The sequence below is a fragment of the Girardinichthys multiradiatus genome, chromosome 4 (assembly GCF_021462225.1).
Source record: "Girardinichthys multiradiatus isolate DD_20200921_A chromosome 4, DD_fGirMul_XY1, whole genome shotgun sequence".
NCBI classification, from domain to species: domain Eukaryota; kingdom Metazoa; phylum Chordata; class Actinopteri; order Cyprinodontiformes; family Goodeidae; genus Girardinichthys; species Girardinichthys multiradiatus.
In genome coordinates this window covers 34,490,742-34,515,096 of record NC_061797.1, presented here as the reverse complement: position 1 = coordinate 34,515,096, position 24,355 = coordinate 34,490,742, and the positions used below count along the sequence as shown (strand labels likewise).

General features: G+C 38.5%; 1 protein-coding gene across 7 annotated transcripts in view; it reads right to left on the bottom strand.

Moving 5' to 3' along the window:
• Positions 1 to 24,355, bottom strand: part of lpin1a (lipin 1a) — a 32,585-nt gene that overhangs the window by 2,279 nt on the left and 5,951 nt on the right. For 2 of the 7 annotated variants that reach the window (XM_047363801.1, XM_047363800.1), the window contains exons 2-23: positions 22,523 to 22,723; positions 20,704 to 20,799; positions 12,883 to 12,979; positions 12,576 to 12,792; positions 10,168 to 10,242; positions 9,872 to 9,964; positions 8,301 to 8,412; positions 7,652 to 7,880; positions 6,874 to 7,026; positions 6,602 to 6,695; positions 6,090 to 6,286; positions 5,763 to 5,856; positions 5,341 to 5,410; positions 4,576 to 4,662; positions 4,239 to 4,454; positions 4,037 to 4,098; positions 3,791 to 3,929; positions 2,730 to 2,878; positions 2,467 to 2,553; positions 1,202 to 1,354; positions 352 to 466; positions 45 to 148 (exon numbers count right to left, since the gene is read on the bottom strand). In XM_047363801.1, the coding sequence (XP_047219757.1) occupies positions 45 to 148; positions 352 to 466; positions 1,202 to 1,354; positions 2,467 to 2,553; positions 2,730 to 2,878; positions 3,791 to 3,929; positions 4,037 to 4,098; positions 4,239 to 4,454; positions 4,576 to 4,662; positions 5,341 to 5,410; positions 5,763 to 5,856; positions 6,090 to 6,286; positions 6,602 to 6,695; positions 6,874 to 7,026; positions 7,652 to 7,880; positions 8,301 to 8,412; positions 9,872 to 9,964; positions 10,168 to 10,242; positions 12,576 to 12,792; positions 12,883 to 12,979; positions 20,704 to 20,799; positions 22,523 to 22,714 (2,831 nt within the window). In that variant the 5' untranslated portion in view covers positions 22,715 to 22,723. The remainder of the gene's footprint in view (positions 1 to 44; positions 149 to 351; positions 467 to 1,201; positions 1,355 to 2,466; positions 2,554 to 2,729; positions 2,879 to 3,790; positions 3,930 to 4,036; positions 4,099 to 4,238; positions 4,455 to 4,575; positions 4,663 to 5,340; positions 5,411 to 5,762; positions 5,857 to 6,089; positions 6,287 to 6,601; positions 6,696 to 6,873; positions 7,027 to 7,651; positions 7,881 to 8,300; positions 8,413 to 9,871; positions 9,965 to 10,167; positions 10,243 to 12,575; positions 12,793 to 12,882; positions 12,980 to 20,703; positions 20,800 to 22,522; positions 22,724 to 24,355) is intronic. The other 5 variants (XM_047363804.1, XM_047363802.1, XM_047363805.1 and 2 more) reach the window with 5 other exon arrangements.

The following is a 24,355-nucleotide window of genomic DNA, read 5'->3' as shown; positions in this document are numbered from 1 at the left end:
GGTACATTAATGGAAATCAGAAATAAACAGACAGTGCCACTTACGAGGAAATGTTTGTTTTGGCATGCTCCTGTATGAGCTCTCCTTTTGGGTTGACAGTAAAAATCCGGTTCAGGGGAATGCCTACTTCCTTATAAGAATAAACATCCTGGAATCACAAAGGCACAATCAGCAACAAAATATCCAGTCCTTTTGTGAAAATACACAAACAAAATCATCTTCTTTCACTGTGCTTGTCAAAGTATTAGTTTAGAAATTGGTGCTTGACTTAAAACTGACATCAAGGGGCCTCAATGTAATCAGAAAATGGTTTTATGCAGTATGTGTTTGTGTGTGTTCAGTTTTCCTCACCGTGGCTCTGTTGCCAAAGGCGGCGTAAAAAGGTTCGGTGTTTGAGTAGAAAAGGTGCTTGATGTCTGTCAGACACTCAATTTTAAACAATTCTGGTTTCTTTTCAATCACCTCCCTAAAAACACAAAAGTTTGATGGGATATTATATTTCAAGTAGGCTACCATGCATTTCAACTCCATGCCATGTGTGACAGTAATATACAGTATTTGCACAGTTGAAGGGACTCCAACTACCCTCGATGCCCACACCAAAATATATATTTTTAGTGGCTGAGATGCTCACATAAAATAATGGATACACCGTAATGATGGAAAAGAAAGAAAAGAGTCAGGACAATTTGGGTTGATCATAATGAATATTGTCATAGCTACACTTAGCAATAGTATCGCAATTATAAATTTTTCTAATGCCGGCCAGCCCTACTGTACACTGCACATACAGTTATATTCAGTCAATTAGAATCCGTGTTTCCGATGAGGCTTTTTGGTCAAAATACAAGTATCTTTTGAAAATAACAACCTTTAAGCAGGTATTACATACTTTTCGCTAAGCCAACTTTTCTATTAATTAATATTAATATTATTACTATTACTATTATTAATATTAATATTAATTTATTTTTATTGGTAAAATTAAATCTCGTGTTTTTATTAACTGTAAGCAGAAACATTAACATAATTAACAAAAATAAGGGCTTGAACACAGTTTGTGGGTAATTAATCAATATAATGTGTTTCACTAAGTGAATTGAGTTACTAAAATAACTGAACTTTTCAATAACATTTAAATTTATTTATTCTGTACATATGTTGCAGAATGCTTGAGGCTTGTCATGTGTGTGACACTGACCTGTGAAAGGCAGAGAAAAGGCTGCTGGGGCTGAGCAGGACTGGGCCCATAGGCAGCATGGTTCCCCTTTCATTGACCCAGTGCAGGTAGCCCCTCGTCATCCCAGCCATGCCAATCGCTCTAGCTGAACAGTACATAAATTTGTACCCGTTTCTGTGACAGAGAAAGTTGATACAGTTACATAACTAAGTAATGCATTTTAAAAAAACTCATGATATGAAAGTATCAATTAAGGTTTTACATTTAAAATATTTTGCTTCTTTTTGCACGCTTGAAAGCCTATGGTGAACAAACAAAAATCTTCCTCACTGATTATTTCCACTTTGAAAATTTCCCATAGTAAGGAACAGAGATAGGACAAAGTCACTGTTTTGCAAGTTACAAGTAAGTCTCAAGTCTTTACACTCAAGTCCCAAGTCGATTCTAAAGTCAAGGCATGCAAGTCCTGAGTCAAGTCCAAGTCCTAAACTTTTATTTTTGAGTGTTAGCTAAGTCATTTAACCAAATATACCATTGAATCACAGAGTAATAATTAATAATTTCAAGAATTATTAGTTATTAGTTGTTTTTGTTTGATAGATCAACCAGCAAAACAAACGTACTTAATACAAATGAGCTATAACGACGAGATTTATTTATAAAAAAAACCAAAATGATTTCTATACAAATAAAGATGATCTACATGTTAGTCAACTGCAGCCTTCTTCTGCAGCATTGCACGAGTAACATCAAATCATTAAAAGAACAAGTGCAATTATTCATACAACTTTATAAAAGTGAACTTTCTGATCAAGTTCATTTTATTAGACATGCTTATGGTAGCTATCAACCAGCTTGGATGGGCTGTTTTTGCTGGTGGTTCAGGCTACAGCACAGAGACTTGCACTGTTGGTAAACAACATGAGAATGTAGCGTGCATGTTGCAGCAACAGGAGGAGGAAATACTGGCATTAGCCAAAGGCACACAGCAGCTGGATTGTGGGCCAGGCACGATTCCATTGTTGCATGCCAGGTGCAATTTGTAACACACTTTCTGGTTGGTGTGAGATATTAGGCATTTTCAAGTGAAACGACTCAAGTCGAAGTGAAGTCATGAGCAACTGATGTGGAAGTCCAAGTCAAGTCCAAAGTCTTTTCTGACTTCATCAAGTCGATTCTGAGATCATTACATTTCTGACTCAGGTCTGGCTCCTTGCAAAGTCACATTACTGGAGCCCATGCCTTAAGAAAAAATGAACAGTGAACAAACATTAACCAGGACTCACAGGCTGACTCTGTGGTAGAGCCGTGCTATACCCTGGTGGGTCCAGTCTTTACCCAGCGTGGGAAGGATGTGGCCAAGAGTGTCAGACCTGAAGCACATGGGAACAGAGACACAAAAGATAATAAAGTCAACCTTCACAAATATAACGCACTTTAAACAAAGCAATTTCAAAAGAGAACTAACTCCAAAATTGTGGATAACCTGCCATCTACTGGTAATAAGTTGGAACTGATTGTTGATGGCCGATTACAGGCTGTTTCTTACCTGGTGATGGTTCCATCTATATCTGAGATGATAATCTTGTCATCCCAGCTCCAAAGATAAATTGTTCCATGGCAGCGGCATGTGCCTTGATACTGTGTGGTCACACTAAACACCACTTCGTTGGGACCTTCCTTTAGCTGCAGGCTAGCCTTTGAAAACACATGCAGCAAAATTCAGGAAGGCATGCAAAGTGCTAAAAAGTGATAAAGAAATGTAAATGGTTTTCTAGAAGTAGTTTATTCAATGTTAGGTAATATGCATGGGGTTCTCATGAGTACAATGAAATAAGTCAAGGGTCTTAAACTTGCAGCTCCAGAGCTAAAGGTATCTTTTTGTCTGTTCACACTGACTCTTTATAGATTTGGCCATTTGGCCAACAATTATATAAAACTGAGCTGCTTTTTAGTTTTGCATTTTTTCTGAGTTTTTTTTTTCAATGTCTGTAAAGAATTTCCACAAGCTAATCACGCATACGATACATGCAATAGTTTTCTTCATAAGGTCCTAAACTGCATATTTGTTTTCCATAAATATTTGACTTTTGTTCATGAAAATGTATTCATTCCCTTTATATAAAAGTTTGTAGTTTCTCTATGTCCCAAAACCTAGAAATATAAGTAACATTGTTAATTTACCATAAAGCAAATATTTGTACACAGTAGGTGTTCATAGAATTTGCACGTTTTTCTTTTTTGAAGGTTCCTGTAATTTTACCATTCTAACAAATTGTACTTAGTAACAACAAGGGCAAAAATGTCCCTTTGGATCATAAAGGTTTACCCCTGGCCTTGATTTTTGTTATTCTCTATTAAAATGCAGTCTAGAATCGCTTTGTGGAGAATTCAAATGCTGTTTTTTTTTTTTTTCAAACATAATATTTTGAAGTAAATCATAAATCAATCTGTTGAAAAGAGTTCTATAACACTTTTGTTTCACCTGTGCAGAAACATTAACCTGGCATTCTCTTGGCTGCAGGAGTAACAGTTAAGTCTTTGTTATCGACTACAGAGCTTCATAGCATTAGATTCATTAAACCCAGATGTAGGAAAAAAGCACTGTACCAGTTGGTCTGAAGTAAGCCGAAGAGTCTTCTTATAACAGACACTGGCAGAGTTTAAAACAGGGTCTGGCTGATAGGATTCTGGCATCTGATTGCATGCTGTGTGATCCTCGTCACTTGAAGAAGAGTCATCCTTCAAACTGACATATTCAAGGCACTGAGTTAGGTAAAACAGGGAAACCGATAATGATAAGAATGCATGTCAGAGAATAAATTGATGATGTGATCGTTAGATGGGTAAAATTACCCGTTCACTGAGGTCATAGTGAGTGAGCCATCTTCTCTGTCACCTATTTCAGTAGCTGTTTCCTGTAGCGCAGGGAGATCAGAGTTGGCACAGTAAACTGAAAGATTTTATGCCCTTATCTTTTTTTTAACTTTCTGTTCCCTTTGAAAATTATTTCCCAAACATTAATTAGAAAAAACAAAGTGTCTGTCTGTGAACTGACCGACTTAGAGTCACTGTTCCTCCTTCTCCATGAAAACCACCAGCGCCCTCCTTTCTTTGGCATCTTTTCCTTCATGATGTTCTCCACCGAGGCCTGAGGACAATGATGCCATACAACTAAAAAATGAGTGGAAATGTAACTCAGGACTAACAAGCACAGACATGACAGCAAGAAAAAAATAGAAAAGAATGTACTGAACTCTAACTCTAACCCACACTAACACACAGCCATGCAAATGAGAAAAGAAAAGGTTGATTAAGAAACACAGATGAGAAAGAATCAGGCAGGAAAAGACATGCTTTGACCAATAGTCAGAAAACGCCAGAAAAGTTCATACAGGCTCTGAAGTGCTGGTGCCAAACAAACCAGGGAAGCAGTATGAGAAGAGGCCGAAAACAGAAAAAACATAACTCAAACACCAACACTTGGAGAACACAATGCCAAATTGATGATAAGTTAGATAAATAATGTAAATGAAGGGGGAAAAAAAGAAGGAGGATAAAGATATGACGTTATTTTAATGTTAGGACAACAGATTTAAAACAATATTATACTGTTGTTTAAGGATCATCTATTGTGAGCTTCTAATAATGTACTTGGAGTACAGCCGGATAGTTAATACCAAAGGATTCACATAAACTAAAGCTAAAGCTGTAACTAATGTCACTTTAGGTGGAGCAACTGCATTTGAGTGCCGGAAATGAGAGAAAAGCATGCCTTAAATATTAGTGTTAAAGCTGAGTTTTTATCAAACATTAAGAGGCAAATGACAATAACTGAAGCAAAATGAAGCTTTACATTCCGCAGGTTTATTAACAAATTGGTTGGCGTGCACAGGGGAAATGTAATGCAGAGGGTTGCAAAAAAGTATCTGTGCAAGAAATAATAATCATAAATGCTAACAAAAACAACCACGTATAACCAAGTAATTAACTGATGCATTAAAAGGACAGGAGCTAAATGAATTTATAACACTAGGTTTACACATTAATACCACAGCTACTTTAATGCATATATTCTGAATTTCAATACAGTTTTCGTTAATATACACAATACAGAACACATGGGAGAGCTTATTTTTCTAAACTTGTGTTGGTCTTACCTGTGGCAGGGGTTTCTGGTAAACCTGCATGGCCAGCATAACAGGAGCTGCTGTGGTCCAGTTGTAGTACCTGCAACACACCACAGAGGGAGCTAAAGAGCTCTGCAAAGAGCGAACTTGGTGGAACTATTTACTAGAACTACCTAACATCAGGTAGAAAAAACATACTGCATATGGAGAGGATATTTACATAATTAGGTTGATTTAATAATGGCAACGTGTCCACTAATTTGGGGGGATTTAACATTTAAAGATGTCAGAAATATTAACACACCATTGAAAAACAGTGGTTCACAAATATGACGGTTGACTATTTTCAGTTTTAACATCTAAATGCATATTTACACAAAAGAAACAAAAGCAATAGTCAAAAAAGGGAACAACCCATAAGTCAAAATACTTGGAAAAACAGTAATGCATACTTATTTCCAACCTTGACCACCAGGTTAGGATCATCTATAATAGAGGGGTTCTCTGAGAACTCTTGGTAGGAAACTGCTCTCTGCAGGAACTGCTCTGTGGTTTAAAAAATGCACGATACAAGAAGAGAACACAGGGTAACAAAAAGTGTTTAAACCACAAAATTATTACAAAAAACTGAATGTAAATGACAAGAAATTTCCCTGTAAAAAGAACACAGAACTTTTTTTATCTTCTGATGAACATTTCTAAATACCACCTTATGGCTTAAAGGAAATAAACATTAACTTTTGATTTTTGTGATAAACATTTAATGTAAATATTTTTACCTTTTGTGATCTCCTTGTTGTCTGAGAGTCCTCCGCACAAAGAGATGGCAACATGAGGCAGGTCGGCTGTTTGGTCCAACAAACTGTCCACACCGCTGTCCATGCCACTGCTGCCCACTGACTGAGGGGATTGGTTGGTGCTTCTCACATCCATCATTATCTCTGAGTCCCCCCTAATCGAACTGCTGCCTCCGTCACTGATGAGAAAGATGCACAAAATCTCAACTGTTATCCTAAAACATTACATTTTAGTTAAATGGATCATAGTTAAGGTATATTAAATACTCGTCTAAATTATAGTGCCAATAATCTAAAGGTTTAGAGTATATAAAAAAATCTAATGCAGTACAGTGATTATTTAGTAAAAATGAATTGTGAATATGGGGAAATGGGAAGTCACAATTAGATGAAAATCATGCTAAAGTTTACTGAACACTAAACTGAGAAGATTTAAATGCAATAGGTTGGATGTTGGAAAGACCAGCCAGGCTTGAATAAAACTAGTATTTTACCTTTTCGGGAAGTAGAGAGCAGCAACTTCAGGCTCCAGGTCTGTAATGTCATCCAGATATACGCCATCAGCCCCCAGATGCTGGCTTCTCTTTTCTAAAGAGAACAGCATCAAACTTTTATTTATAGCAGTCATACAAGTAAGTAAGTGCTTTACAGAGTGCAAATAAAATAATACAAATATATGCTAAATGTAAAACAACGACAGAAAGAATAGCTAATAAAAACAATAAGATGACATGTGAATTGTTTTTATGCAAAAGGAAGCCACTACCTTTCCTCTTTAATGGTGAATCGGTACTTCTGACGGGACTTCCTCTGTTACTTTCTTCGTTCAGATTCCCGGGGAGAGTCTTTGGTGACATCAAACAAACTGTTGACCTCTCCACCTCCATAGATGAGGGTCCGACATTCTCAGCCTCTCTCACTAAAAGGACAAAAACCCAGCAGAAAACCATCTGAAGGATCAAAACAAGCTCATGAACCACAAAAATGGACAGAATAAATAGTTCATTTTCATATTTACTGAATTTACTACACTAAACCCACAAAAGTAAGACGGCCCATAATTTTTTAGGCTAATGCCAGAAACTTTGTAAAAGTAGTGTTTTTGGATCCAACCTTTTTTCTAACTAGCATTTCACAGTCACCATGTTCTAAAGGAAGAACAACAGCAGCCAAAACACTTTCCACAAGTCACAGCTTTCAAAGCAGACCAGAATAAGTAAATAATTACATATATTTCTAAAACAGCTCTCAATTTACTCTTGGTGTGCATTGGACAGTCATTTAGAGAAAAAATTTCATAGTAATGTACAGAACAGCCACTGGAGGCCAGTAAAGTTTATACTGAGTACTTTGCATCTTGTAAACTCTATCCAGTGCAGCTGACGCAGGATCAAAGTAACAAAAAATACCCTTCATATTTAATTTTTGAAATGTTTTACATGACATCATTTGACTCTTTAAGTTCAAAGTAGTTCTCTCAGGAAATAGCACATTATTAAAACACTTGATAATTTTGCCCCACTGTGGAAACCAACTGTATTTACCATTCTCTTCTCCAGATGTCTTCTTAGATGTAATTGTCAACTCCACCCTAGCTCCATTTTTCTCAAAGTCCACAGTCCTTTCAGATGCAGGGGTGTCGGCTGACTGGAGTCTACAGGGAGCCTCAGGTTGCCCCGTGTCAGTGATGGCTCTGAAGTGGCTGTTTGCAGTCACTGGGATGGAGACAGCTGCAGCCGAGTCTTGCTTTTGGTGTGAAGCAAGGAAGGATGGCTGGAAAGCAGAAAGACAGAGTTTTTGTCACACTCTAAATAATTAGCAGGAGTTGTTTTAGGCAAGCGTTTTATTGGTAAAGCTTAATTTAAATAAAACATGTTAGCAAAAATATATAGTTCTGCTCAATGATCCATAAAATTATCACCTACACAAGTCATACAAATGTGTTTATACTTGTAAATTTTCAGCTTATGTGTCTGCTGTTGCTGTAAATATAAAGTTATGCCCAAAATTATTCATATCCCTGGCAGATTTAGATTCAAAATTATTTTCATTAAAGCAAGAAGTTTGTTTCTAATAGGAAATGAGACAGGGATCTATCAAAAGACAGTGCAATAAAGTAAAGGGGTTCTCCAATTTGAATAGGAAAGGTTTTTATTTTTTATTTGACTTTAAAAAATCAATGTGTGTAGATACCTGTGCTGCCTGTGGCAGCTCCCCCCAGGTCCACAGCATTTCAGGATTAGTCTGATTGGTCAGTTCTGAGTCACTCTTCGGTGTTGATGATGCAGAATCATCTTCTGGACTGCTGTACAAGTGAGTTTCAGACATTACATTAACACCAAGCATAATATACTGTTATATACAGGGGTTGGACAATGAAATTGAAACAGCTGGTTTTAGACCACAATAATTTATTAGTAAGGTGTAGGGCCTCCTTTTGCGGCCAATACAGCATCAATTCGTCTTGGGAATGACATATACAAGTCCTGCACAGTGGTCAGAGGGATTTTAAGACATTCTTCTTGCAGGATAGTGGCCAGGTCACTAAGTGATACTGGTGGAGGAAAACGTTTCCTGACTCGCTCCTCCAAAACACCCCAAAGTGGCTCAATAATATTTAGATCTGGTGACTGTGCAGGCCATGGGAGATGTTCAACTTCACTTTCATGTTCATCAAACCAATCTTTCACCAGTCTTGCTGTGTGTATTGGTGCATTGTCATCCTGATACACAGCACCGCCTTCAGGATACAATGTTTGAACCATTGGATGCACATGGTCCTCAAGAATGGTTTGGTTTTCCTTAGCAGTGACGGACGCACCCATCTAGCACAAGTATTGGGCCAAGGGAATGCCATGATATGGCAGCCCAAACCATCACTGATCCACCCCCATGCTTCACTCTGGGCATGCAACAGTGTGGGTGGTACGCTTCTTTGGGGCTTCTCCACACCATAGCTCTCCTGGATGTGGGGAAAACAGTAAAGGTGGACTCATCAGAGAACAATACATGTTTCACATTGTCCACAGCCCAAGATTTGCGTTCTTTGCACCATTGAAACCGACGTTTGACATTGGCATGAGTGACTAAAGGTTTGGCTATAGCAGCTCGGCCGTGTATATTGACCCTGTGGAACTCCTGACGGACAGTTCTGGTGGAAATAGGAGAGTTGAGGTGCACATTTAATTCTGCCGTGATTTGGACAGCCGTGGTTTTATGTTTTTTGGAAACAATCCGGGTTAGCACCCGAACATCCCTTTCAGACAGCTTCCTCTTGCATCCACAGTTAATCCTGTTGGATGTGGTTCGTCCTTCTTGGTGGTATGCTGACATTACCCTGGATACCGTGGCTCTTGATACATCACAAAGACTTGCTGTCTTGGTCACAGATGCGCCAGCAAGACGTGCACCAACAATTTGTCCTCTTTTGAACTCTGGTATGTCACCCATAATGTTGTGTGCATTTCAATATTTTGAGCAAAACTGTGCTCTTATCCTGCTAATTGAACCTTCACACTCTGCTCTTACTGGTGCAATGTACAATCAATGTAGACTGGCTACCAGGCTGGTCTAATTTAGCCATGAAACCTACCACACTAAAATGACAGGTGTTTCTGTTTCATTGTCCAACCCCTGTATATATTACAAGAAAATGTCATGTTTTTCTCATCTGTACAGAGTATGATCAATTTCCAATTAAATTTTACATTTTCCTTTTCTTAATTCATTGCTGTATTCAAAAAAGGAAGAAATTAAGATGATACCCAACAGTGGAAGAAAAGTGAGAGGTCCTCTCGGGACACGAGATGGATAGACCATAAGATGGAGGGATGGAAAGAGTCTTCTTAATCACATCACTCCATCAGTAGACAAAGAGGCACAAAATGAAAAAAAAGAAATGAGCATCAGAAAAATTAAAAATAATTAAATTAATCAAAGGTAAACCCTATCAACAAAGAACAGTTAGGAGAAGTATGAAGGGGTACGTAAATGAGTTTAAGGGAGTTCTAAAAATGACAATAAATAATAAGGTGTGGAGAGATTTATGTCAAAGTGATACCTCCGTGATTCAGTCCACTCAGCCATGTGGTATAAGTTGCTTTTGGTTGTAGTCCCCCGATCGCTGTATGCTGGTCTGATCACAAACACACACATGCAGAAATTAGTGCAAACTAATTATTCCACAAATGTTTCACGAGATCAAAAATTATCAACACTCCAAGTAATATCATTGTATTTTTAGTCTGAAACTCGTTTTGTTTAACTGTATCCATTAATTGAAAATCTGCTGTGAATCATGTAAGTCAGAGTAGAATGATAAAGTAAATACACATTTCTTAATGCCTTTAAGGAATTTGGGAATTTTTCTAGCCCACAGTTGTGGTTGAGCTCTTTAATAACAGCCTTAGACTGTTGGGGTAAACACAGCTGAGTAAGCTACAATGCAAAAGAGACACAGTGAAAACAGAATAAAAGACGGTCCAACGAATCAAAAATGCTTCATAACTTGCTTTAAATATTAACACTGGCAGGCACAGGTGTGTAGTCTTGCATGTTAAATCCATAATTGCTTTTAAAGCATGAGTCTCGCCCTGTTGGCATGACTTCAATCAAGTGTGAAGGCGGTAACCACATAAAGTATTATGCTTCACTGGTTTAATGACTACTTCTTTGGAAAAACAATGCAAAAGATAAAACTGTTCAAGAGAATTTCCCTCCCTCATCATATGTTAAACCCCGTGTTGAAAATTCAAAACCCATGTTTTACTACTTTTAAATACTCTTTACCATTAACATCTTAAACTTCAGTTTGGTTTCGTAAAGCTCACTCTCCTGAATCAGGGTCTCTTGCTGTGGAGCGACGCAGTCATTGTGACGCTGGATTTAAGTTCAGCCTTTGACACTTCAGACCCTTTTTCGTAATTAGGACACTTTATCAAACAAAATCAAACTTTAAATAATATTTGATTAATCTTGAGCATGAGGTTCCACAGGGTTCTGTTTTTGCCCCTTTTTTTAAGCTTTATTTACTTTATTTACTGTGCTATACTGATGACATCTTGATTTTTATCACTCCTACACCGCAGTGTGGTAAGAAAGTTTTTGTCCTATACAACTGTACAACAGAAATATTGCTAAACTAAGCACTATTAATATCAATGCTAATTTGGAGATCGTTACTCATGCTTGTGTTTCTTCTCCCATAGATGACTGTAAATCTATTTTAATTGCCACAGTAAAACTCCTCTGGATTGCACCTTGTCCAAAATGCAGTTGCAAAGCTTTTAAACATACATCCCCCAAAACCCTCCTATCTCTCACCTTTACTGATCGCTCTGCACTGGCCTCCTCAATACAGATTACAGTTTAAGGGTCTGGTTTGATCCTTTAAAAGATTGCATGGTGACTAACTTTCATACTTCTAATTCTCTTTAGCTGTATGTTACCACCTGTTCCTTGAGGTGGACAGATTAGAGCCTGTTGTCTTCCCTTAAATAAAGACTAAAAAACAAAGATGACAACGCCTTTCCAGTGGTGGACACTTATGATCTAGTAACTCTCTGGCCCTTCATTTACGTCCGGTGAATTTGTTCAAAAAGTAGCTGAAAACACATTTGTTTAGAATGGCAAATGGACTACATTGCATCCTATCAGATTTTGCTTGATTGTATTTTAGATTTTTTATTACTTTAATTTTGATGTGTTAAGTTGTAACTTTTTGCCTTTTATATTATTTATATTTAAATCACATTGGGATCTATGACGGAGTATTAGGGCCAGGTTAAGAAAATTACTTTTTTAAATTACAAGAAGATAGTCAATATAAGAGAATAAATTATAAGAATTAATAATATGCTTTAAAAGGAAGAATGTTGAGCATCTGGTGAAGTTATACTTTTGTATCAGGTTTCTCAAATAAGGCCATTCCTAATCTTCTAGCAGATGAGCATCAAATTATTATCAGTATCAGGATTTTGAAAGGATTGTGCATATGACTGTTTTGAAGAAAGAACCACACGGACTTGGAAGGGGTTGCTTGTTTAGAGGAGAAGGAGCTGTCATTACTTTTTCTTTGTAATGTTACGAGTTTATTCTCATAATATTACGACCTTATTATTGTAATATTATGACTTTATTCTTGTAATTTAAAAAAATGTAAATTCTCTTAGCCTGGCCATAATACTCAGTCATAGTGAGTTATCTTGAAATGTGCTATTTAAATAGCATTTATTCATGTACTTTAAATTAAGGTTGTTGCTGTTATATTATAGAGAAACACCAGTTTCTTACCACATTTTGAAAACTTTAAACCGGAGATGATGGTTTGATATTTATCTGATGTGAATTATGTCTTAACAACTGCAAAATCTCATTACTTTTCCATCATAATTAAAAAATACATCATATTCCATCTAACATAGTAGTGAAAAGCCCAACCAAGCCTCTGTACTCTATATCCCCACACACCTGCTGCTGTCATTCTCCTTCTCCTCATCTGAGCTCAGGTCAATAGTAAACATGTCTTCATCCTCTGAGAACTCCTCCACGCTGTCCTCTCTCCTCCCTCCTGTCCCTCCTCCTCCTTCTGGCCTTGCTTTCCTTCTCCTCTTCCTCCTCTTCCTGGATGTCCCTCCTCCGTGTGGCCCCAGGCCCTGGACAGGAAGTGTGCTGCAGGGGATGTTTTCTGTGTGATAAGAGCGAACAGCATAAATATGTTTTCTTCTTAACAAAATGACAAATTCCAGCATTTCTTTTTATTTTCAGCCAAGCCTACCATGATGGTGAGAAGCAGCCCTGTCCAGCTCGGTCTGCATTAACTCCCTCCCCACGGACGTAATGGGTGATGTTGCAAGGTAGGAGGGGACCACTTCCTGTGGACAGGAGACATGACTTCCTCACTTGATGTGTTTGATATTAACAAAAACCGCTCACTAAAAGACATCCCCCTTAATTACTGAGGTATTAAACATGTACATGTGAGGTTTCTTTTTCCTTTTTAAATGGAATATACACCAACTAGGCATAGGATTATGACAACCTGCCTATCGTTGGGTCCCATTTTACTGTAGAAACAGCCCTGACCAATCAAGAAATGGATTTCACCAGACCCATGAGGTTGTGCAGGACTCAAGCATTGTCCAAAGCATCACACTACCCTCGCAAGCATGTCTTCTCATACTACATCATGCAACAGACGTGTTTGATTGTGGTAAGGGGTCAACATGGGCCCCCTGACTTATCTACAGCTACGCAGCCCCATCCACATCAAAATGTGATGCCCTTTGTATTCAGACACCTTTCATCAATGACAATTGGCTACCAATGTCTCCAATTCACCACTGTTCTTTCCTTAGAGCACTTTTGATAGATACTGACCACCGCAACAACAGCTGCAGTTCTGGAGGTGCTCTGACCCAGTTATCTAGCCATTACAATTTGAAGCTTAGTCAAACTTAATAAGTCCTTAGGCTTTCCATTTTTCTTGATCAACATCAGCTTTAAAGCCCAAAATGACCACTTGCTGCCTTATATAAACCACCCACAAACAGGGGCAATGATGAAAAGATAATCAGTGATATTCACCTGTGAGTGGTCATAATGTTATGCCCGATCAGTGTAGACTAATTGTGCTGTAAAAGTATGAGCTCTTTCAAAACTGTAAATCAATAGATGAACAATCATGTGGAAATTGACTCAATTCCTGCCCTGAACAGTCAAATCAAACTGACATGTCTGTATATGAAGCTAGACTAAATCACAGAGACTGGTGTGTCAGCAAAATGCACTGACCATGACAGCAGCTTTGTATATTTAAACATGGGAGCATTAGTTCAGTTTGTATACTATTATTGTTTTAAACATAAATAAATAAATAAAGTATGAGGGAGTCAGACAAACATATGATCTGATGTGCTGACTGGCAGATACTCTGCTGCACACATAGCACTCTCAAATGAATTTAATTAGGAGAGGAAAAAGAGACCGTGCTCAGAATGCACAGAATGCAAGGTCAAAGCACACCGCCACTGACCTCTGTCCTTGCTGGGATCATCCAACACAAATCCGGTTTAAGTTCACGTTTTTTAATCAATTCTATCATTTTCATTCTCAAAGCTTTACTGTCTGTCTTAGACCTATTAGCATTCTTCCAAAGGTAGCTGAGATTTTATAGAAGAAACTTTTTTTAAATCAAGCAAAAAGAAGTATATTGTTAAACTAAATTAATATGTTTTTCATATTTGTCCTTGACATACTATGCAACTATTTGGGAAAATGACAATATAACAATGGAAAGATGAATTACATGTTTTTTTTGGTGTTCATTTAGCATAACAGGAAGGCAACAGCGCTGCAGCCAGAAGATGAGAATGTGGACAATGTTTCACATGCAGGACCTACATTATTTGTTAATAATGTAGGACAAGCTCTGACAAGCCCTGAAGTTTAACTTTACACCCTGAGGAGTGAGCAAACGGAATGAAAGTGGGTGAGTAGGTGGGGAACAGATGACTGGTCTTATACAAGCTCTTTTTTCATTTAATATGTGATGATTTACTGTAGATGAGAACTGGGGCAAATGGCAGAACAATGACACTAAATAAACATGAGTAAACTTAAAAATTCCTCAAGCTGTCCACCAACATCCTCCTAGACCTCAAACTGAGAAAACCGGTCCTCTTTTAGAATACGTACAGTACATCTGTCTGATCATCTTTCCCCATCTGGCACAGAGGATGAATTGGTCAGAACTATAAATAGGTCCCTGGCAGTTTTCCACACTGCAAAGGAAGGGTTGCGTGAAGGAAAGGATTAAACGCTACATCCAAGCATACTGGATTTCTATCTAAATAAATCTTAAATTTGAAAGCCTTTCAGTCACTTTGAAAGGTGAATAAGACCAATGTAATACTTCAGATCAGAAATTGCTGCACATCTCCTTGCATAATTGCCTATTCCAAGTAATTCTGTATTAAGAAAAGCAGACAACCCTTCTCATGGGGCCACTATTACCACTGTGACTGCTCACGTTTGTTTATCACATTAGTGGAGCTGGGCTAGCTCCTCCTTGTTTTCTCCAGAGGAGTTGTAACCGCTCATTGCTTTCCTTCTGCCAAACTCCCCCTGCAAGTTTCCCCTCAGACCTGTGTTTATTGTACAGAACTCATTTTCAAAGTAAACAGAAAGTTGCCAGTTTAGTCTATTTCCTGTTAAGTCAGAATTACAGCCAGAAATACCTCCCCTGTGATACTGAGGCTAGAAAGGTTAAATGGCTAGAGTTACTTTTTCAATTGTGTTATTCAGCTTCCACATAGCTAAAAGCAAACTGGATGACTGCCAGCTATGTGCTGTCAATCTGTTATTGCAAAACAAGTACTCTGATGCATGACATTCTTTCATTTTCAAAGGCAGGCCCACCCTTAGGTTAAATGGGACCCTAAGTAGAATTTACTTTAAGAAATTATTGTCAAAAAGGACCATTAATGGCTACTTACCAGGGGACCAACATTTTTAATTGTATGCACATTGCAGATTTAGGACATATTTTAGAGTTAACTGGTCAGCCAACAATAAATTCCCTAATTAATTAATTAATTAATTAATTAAGTATCATAAATTGCACTTATAGTTACATTTTAGATGGAAAAATTTAAATTCTCTAACTTATTACTGTTATGTTTGGTGTAAAGCATTTCAATACAGACTCGGTAGAGTCAAGAAGGAGGGGCCAAGTTTAACTGATTGTGCTCACAAACACATTTGGACAATAGACAATTACTTTATTATTAGTTTATTTGCAGACATTCACAGTCTGCATTAACTGTGACAACCCCACAGACAGCCAACAGAAATGATTAAACTACAGTCACAGTATTAAATTATAACACTACTAACATAATAATCTGACTGAAAACATTACATGTTTACACACAATATACAGTGTCTTGTGAAAGTACTCATCCCCCTTGAACTGGTCAACCTCTTGCCACATTTCAGGCTTCAAACATAAAGATATAAAATTCTAATGTTTTGTGAAGAATCAACAAGTGGGACACAATTGTGAAGTGGAATGAAATTTATTGGATGTGTCAAACTTTTTTTAACAAATAAAAAACTGAAAAGTGGGGCGTGCAATATTATTCGGCCCCCTTGCGTTAGTACTTTGTAGCGCCACCCTTTGCTGCAGTTACAGCTGCAAGTAGCTTGGGGTATGTCTCTATCAGTTTTGCACATCGAGAGACTGAAATTCTTGCCCATTCTTCCTTGCAAAACAGCTCAAGCTCAGTGAGGTTGGATGGAGAGCGTTCATGAACAGCAGTATTCAGCTCTTTCCACAGATTCTCGATTGGATTCAGGTCTGGACTTTGACTTGGCCATTCCAACACCTGGATACGTTTATCTGTGAACCATTCCATTGTAGATTTAGCTTTATGTTTTGGATCATTGTCTTGCTGGAAGATAAATCTCCATCCAGTCTCAGGTCTCTTGCAGACTCCAACAGGTTTTCTTCCAGAATGGTCTTGTATTTGGCCCCATCCATCTTCCCATCAATTTTGACCATCTTCCCTGTCCCTGCTGACGAAAAGCAGGCCCAAACCATGATGCTGCCACCACCATGTTTGACAGTGGGGATGGTGTGTTCAGGGTGATGAGCTGTGTTGCTTTTACGCCAAATATATCGTTTTGCATTGTGGCCAAACAGTTCGATTTTGGTTTCATCTGACCAGAGCACCTTCTTCCACATGTTTGGTGTGTCTCCCAGGTGGCTTGTGGCAAACTTTAAACAAGACTTTTTATGGATATCTTTGAGATATGGATTTCTTCTTACCACTCTTCCATAAAGGCCAGATTTGTGCAGTGTACGACTGATTGTTGTCCTATGGACAGACTCTCCCACCTCAGCTGTAGATCTCTGCAGTTCATCCAGAGTGATCATGGGCCTCTTGGCTGCATCTCTGATCAGTCTTCTCCTTGTTCGAGATGAAAGTTTAGAGGGACGGCCGGGTCTTGGTAGATTTGCAGTGGTCTGATACTCCTTCCATTTCAATATGATTGCTTGCACAGTGCTCCTTCGGATGTTTAAAGCTTGGGAAATCTTTTTGTATCCAAATCCGGCTTTAAACGTCTCCACAACAGTATCTCGGACCTGCCTGGTGTGTTCCTTGGTCTTCATGATGCTCTCTGCGCTTTGAACAGAACCCTGAGACTATCATAGAGCAGGTGCATTTATACGGAGACTTGATTACACACAGGTGGATTCTATTTATCATCATCAGTCATTTGGGACAACATTGGATCATTCAGAGATCCTCACTGAACTTCTGGAGTGAGTTTGCTGCACTGAAAGGAAAGGGGCCAAATAATATTGCACGCCCCACTTTTCAGTTTTTTATTTGTTAAAAAAGTTTGACACATCCAATAAATTTCATTCCACTTCACAATTGTGTCCCACTTGCTGTTGATTCTTCACAAAAAATTTGAATTTTATATCTTTATGTCTGAAGCCTGAACTGTGGAAAACGTTCAAGGGGGCCGAATACTGTATGTCAATTGTCTTAAAACCTAAATAAAGATAAATGTTTTGTTGAATCATTTAAATTTATTAGAAATATTAAACTCTTTTAAATCTAACATTTTGAAAAACAATTGAGTGCTACAGTTTTTTTTCCAAAATAAAAGGCAGCAACAAAATATGATGTGACATTTTTACTGTATGAGAACTTAAAGGCTTTTGGTGGCCCCCAGCTGGCCTTTTAGTGACTCATATGCTATGTTGTAATCACATATTTTGCTATTTTTACACGCAAACATACAGTGGGTAGAACAAGTATTTGATACACTGCCGATTTTGCAGGTTTTCCCACCTGCAAAGCATGTAGAAGTCTTTAATTTTTATCATAGGTACTCTTCAACCATGAGTGATGGAATATAAAGAAAGAAGTTATTCTTAGTTAGTGCTTCTTTAAGAAGCCCTCCTGTTCTCCACTCATTACCTGTGTTAACTGCACCTGTTTGAATCCGTTATCTGTACAAAAGACACCTGTCCACTCACTCGATCAAACAAACTCCAAGTCCAAATTCAACTCCATGGATTAAAAGCCTGCTACGCACGCAAGGTCCCCCTGCTCAAGCCAGTGCATGTAGATCTGGATGATCCAAAGGAATATATACAGTACAGACCAAAAGTTTGGACACACCTTCTCATTCAAAGTGTTGTCTTTATTTTCATGACTATGAATATTGTAGCTTCAAACTGAAGGCATCAAAACTATGAATTAACACATGTGGAATTATATACTGAACAAAAAAGTGTGAAACAACTGAAAATATGTCTTATATTCTAGGTTCTTCAAAGTAGCCACCTTTTGCTTTGATTACTGCTCCACACACTCTTGGTATTCTGTTGATGAGCTTCAAGAGGTAGTCACCTGAAATGGTTTTCCAACAGTCTTGAAGGAGTTCCCAGAGATGCTTAGCACTTGTTGCCCCTTTTACCTTCACTCTGCGTTCCAACTCACCCCAAACCATCTCGATTGGGTTCACGTCCGGTGACTGTGGAGGCCAGGTCGTCTGGCGCAGCACCCCATCACTCTCCTTCTTGGTCAAATAGCCCTTACACAACCTGGAGGTGTGTTTGGGGTCATTGTCCTGTTGAAAAATAAATGATGGTCCAACTAAACGCAAACTGGATGGAATAGCATGCCGCTGCAAGATGCTGTGGTAGCCATGCTGGTTCAATATGCCTTCAATTTTGAATAAATCCCCAACAGTGTCACTAGCAAAGCACCCCCACACCATCACACCTCCTCCTCCATGCTTCATGGTGGGAACCAGGCATGTAGAGTCCATCCGTTCACCTCTTCTGCGCCGCACAAAGACATGGTAGTTGGAACCAAAGATCTCAAACTTGGACTCATCAGACCAAAGCACATATTTCCACTGGTCTAATGTCCATTCCTTGTGTTCTTTAGCCCAAACAAGTCTCTTCTGCTTGTTGCCTGACCTCAGCAGTGGTTTCCTAGCAGCTATTTTACCACGAAGGCCTGATTCACACAGTCTCCTCTTAACAGTTGTTCTAGAGATGTGTCTGCTGCTAGAACTCTGTGTGGCATTGACTTGTTCTCTAATCTGAGCTGCTGTTAACCTGCGATTTCTGAGGCTGGTGACTCGGATGAACTTATCATCCGCAGCAGAGGCGACTGTTGGTCTTCCTTTCCATGTGAGCCAGTTTCTTTGTAGCGCCTGATGGGTTTTGCGACTGCACTTGGGGACACTTTCAAAGTTTTCCCAATTGTTCGGACTGACTGACCTTCATTTCTTAAAGTAATGATGGCCACTCGGTTTTCTTTACTCAGTTGCTTTTTTCTTGCCATAATACAAATTCTAACAGTTTATTCAGTAGGACTATCAGCTGTGTACTGTATCCACCTCCTGCACAACACAACTGATGGTCCCAACCCCATTTATAAGGCTTGAAATCCCACTTATTAAACCTGACAGGGCACACCTGTGAAGTGAAAACCATTTCAGGTGACTTCCTCTTGAAGCTCATCAACAGAATGCCAAGAGTGTGCGTAGCAGTAATCAAAGCAAAAAGTGGCTACTTTGAAAAACCTAGAATATAAGACATATTTTCAGTTGTTTCACACTTTTTTGTTCAGTATATAATTCCACATGTGTTAATTCATAGTTTTGATGCCTTCAGTGTGAAGCTACAATATTCATAGTCATGAAAATAAAAACAACTCTTTGAATGAGAAGGTGTGTCCAAACTTTGGGTCTGTACTGTATATATATAAAAAAGCTATGTATGAAGTTTTTGACAGGCCTATGTCATTATTTCCCTGATGTTGTGTAAGGAAATATTTAAGCTAAAACATGTAACATGAAACAATGTAGCCCAGCTGAGGAACCATATAGATTTACTGCTGCAGAGTGACATCTTCAAATGTCTAAGACCACTTGTGGGGTGTTTTTAGATAAACCAGTATAAGATGTTGATTGTTTTTTACTATCTGTATTATTTTTCTTCCAGGGTGATCATCAAAGTCAACTGGACCCCCCGAGTGTCTGTCCCGTACTCTTGGACAATTATGTCTCATCTCAAACTCAAAAATACTCCCTCAGTTGTTGGGTAAGAAAATAATGTTATTATTCTTCCTTGGGCTAAGGCCCTTCTTTATGCTTCTTATATAAAATCCAAAATTTTACCCTATTCAAGCAAAACAAACACTGTGCAAACATTAACAAAACATTTGGAATAATCAAATGTAAAGATGATAAATAGCTTTAGATAGCATTTCCTTTTTCACTGTTTTGTAGACGACAAATTCCTAAAGATTCATTTCTGGATTTTCCAGGCTTGTCTGGGCAGGAAAAACCGCAATTTAAGCCTGACAATTAAAATAATGACTTGTAGCGGCACATTAAATAGTAAGTTGTAAAACCAGCAGAAGTTAAAGATGTAAAAGAGGGCAAGAATAAAACACAGTTATCTGTATTTTATTTTTGATTGTTTACCTTAAGCGTTATGTTCTGCGCTATAATTGCATGTGTTTATTGACCTGCAGTAATGAAAACGCCAGTCATTACCTACCAGAATGTTATCTGTCTCTTTGACGAAGAAGGCTTCTCCATTCTCTCCCAGCTTCATGTGCAAACCCACTGGCTCTCCATTAATTTCTATGTCCACCTGTGAGACAAAACAAATATGTTGCTCATCAGCCTGTTCCAAACAAGTTTACTCAGGTGAATAATATACAACCCCATTAAAATATATTGAAGTTTGGGGTTGTAACATTACAAAATGTGAAAACAAAATCAAGGAGCATGAAGTCCCTTAATGTAATCCGTTACTTGATAAAATGGTACTGAACATTTACTTGTCAATAAATGTTAAAATGCAATGTCTTTTTTTTTTTACATTTTACAATGCAACTATTCTTTAAATACAAATATTTTAAATGTTTAAAGAATGATTTTTAAACATAGAAGAGAATCTTGCTTTTTTTACAACTACACATGCTAGAGCAACAAACCCTGACATTCACATTATTGACCTTGTGTACATACAGAAGTTGGACAATAAAACTGAAACACCTGGTTTTAGACCACAATAATTTATTAGTATGGTGTAGGGCCTCCTTTTGCGGCCAATACAGCGTCAATTCATCTTGGGAATGACATATACAAGTCCTGCACAGTGGTCAGAGGGATTTTAAGCCATTCTTCTTGCAGGATAGTGGCCAGGTCACTACGTGATACTGGTGGAGGAAAACGTTTCCTGACTCGCTCCTCCAAAACACCCCAAAGTGGCTCAATAATATTTAGATCTGGTGACTGTGCAGGCCATGGGAGATGTTCAACTTCACTTTCATGCTCATCAAACCAATCTTTCACCAGTCTTGCTGTGTTTTTTGGTGCATTTTCATCCTGATACACGTCACCGCCTTCAGGATACAATGTTTGAACCATTGGATGCACATGGTCCTCAAGAATGGTTCGGTAGTCCTTGGCAGTGACGCGCCCATCTAGCACAAGTATTGGGCCAAGGGAATGCCATGATATGGCAGCCCAAACCATCACTGATCCACCCCCATGCTTCACTCTGGGCATGCAACAGTCTGGGTGGTACGCTTCTTTGGGGCTTCTCCACACCGTAACTCTCCTGGATGTGGGGAAAACAGTAAAGGTGGACTCATCAGAGAACAATACATATTTCTCATTGTCCACAGCCCAAGATTTGCGCTCCTTGCACCATTGAAACCGATGTTTGGCATTGGCATGAGTGACCAAAGGTTTGGCTATAGCAGCCTGGCCATGTATATTGACCCTGTGGAGCTCCCGACGGACAGTGCTGGTGGAAACAGGAGAGTTGAGGTGCACATTTAATTCTGCCGTGATTTGGGCAGCCGTGGTTTTATGTTTTTTGGATACAATCCGGGTTAGCACCCGAACATCCCTTTCAGACAGCTTCCTCTTGCGTCCACAGTTAATCCTGTTGGATGTGGTTCGTCCTTCTTGGTGGTATGCTGACATTACCCTGGATACCGTGGCTCTTGATACATCACAAAGACTTGCTGTCTAGGTCACAGATGCACCAGCAAGACGTGCACCAACAATTTGTCCTCTTTTGAACTCTGGTATGTCACCCATAATGTTGTGGGCATTTCAATATTTTGAGCAAAACTGTGCTCTTACCCTGCTAATTGAACCTTCACACTCTGCTCTTACTGGTGCAATGTGCAATCAATGAAGACTGGCTACCAGGCTGGTCCAATTTAGCCATGAAACCTCCCACACTAAAATGACAGGTGTTTCAGTTTCATTGTCCAACCCCTGTATATACTAACTCTAAGTGACAACATGCTGGAAACACAGTTAGAAGCAAATGTGCACAGAGAGAGATCACCCACCACTTTCTCACGGGACTGCAGTACACCCATCTTTCCGAAGCGGACGTGGAACGGGGAGCACTGCAGGGAGCCGTCGGGCTGCCGGACCACGATGACGTCTATGCATCCCGACAGCGTCGCAGGGTTGAGGCCTCTGTACAGCTCCTTGACCTGCACGAACACCTGACCTGCCAGCTGACCCACATAGTTCATGGTCTGTAACTGGAGACAAAGATGTACATAATATTTCTCTGATTTGTCAATTAGAAAGGGAGTTCCTCATGGTTCATGCCTTTAACGTAAGACAATATTAGACCAAACTGGGATCCCATCACATTATGCTAGTGAACTAGTTGTTGAAAACACAGTTTTCACATTCTTTTCTCCACTTTTGTGGTGCCGCTGGGTGAGGGGTATGTTCGTTGGTCTGACTGATGTCTGTGCATGGAAATATTGTTTTTAGATGTTCTTATCTTAGTGGAAAGATGCTAAAAATAGATATTTCAAATGTCTCCTCCTTTTTGTAGAGCAAATACAGTCTATCAAGGACAACATTAACCCTAAGAGACCGAGGATGCCTTTATGATCCAGAACCTTTAAATCTTTAAAGATTGCCAAAACATTGCAGCAGATGCAAGCAAAGACAGAAAAATGCAACCACTGTGTTGTAATGGAGTCTCTTTTAAAGAGAACAACTGAGCACATTTAAAAACCAGACAAATATTAAAAATACTCAAGTAACAGAACCATGGAGATATCATTTTGACATTTTATACACAAAAGGCCTTTATTCCATTCACAAGTTTTTTTTTTCTTACTTTTGTTTCTGCTTTACTCTATGACAGACTAGTCAGTACAGCACACTAGAAAACCCTGCAGCAATGTTGCCTTATACTTAGGAGCAACTGCAGATATGATGCAAGAGAACACAGTAAACAAAGGCAGATCTACCTGTCAGGACTGTTATACCATCATTTCATTGCAAATATTTGACTGTCACCATTTTGCATAACAAACATTCACATACCCATAAAACTAACAGAAATGTCTTTATTGTATTATCATTTTTTTTCACAATACACCTTACTTCTAATAATCATGTTTTTGTTTTTTTTACATTTTTTGCATTTTACAGTAACAATTGTACAGTTAACAATAATAAGCCTGATAATTGGAGGATATTTTCTTCAAGTTTACATGAAAATTGCAATTTTCATTTAAGATGTTAAGATTTTGATAATATTTTTACATTTCAGTCCTAGAACAAGCAAATCTGTCAAGGATGTATGTCGCAAAACACACAATTAACACTAAACACCAACAGAGGAAACAAAATAGGAAAGCAATTGCAGAAGCTAAGCAGAAACTAAGACGTAGCAAAAACGAGCTCAGTGAAATCTAGGATAAAAAATGTAACAAATGGATTAGCAGAATGGAGACAACTGTCTCAATCACATAGAATATGTTAAATCTTAGGTAGGTGTGTTGACTCAGACACTGTTGCGAGCACACAGACAGACACAGTGCAGCACCCCTTAGGGGACAGATGGCTTCGTGTTACTGAAAGCCATGTTGAAACACTGATTATAAGGATGATATTTTAAAAACAATCACAGTTTGAGAAGCTTCTGCTGATCAGCAGGCCTACAAGTCACTCATTGCAGGATGTTCGAATGTACCACTGTGACAAAAGATTGTTTCAGCAAACCGATAAACACAATGAACAATTTATTCATGAATACTGTAACTTGTAAAAATGGTAAGATGGATATTTCTAACATTGTTGAGACATAAGTGGCTAGAAATTACTCTGGAACATAGATGTTTTTCTGTAATCTGGATAAACATGTTGAT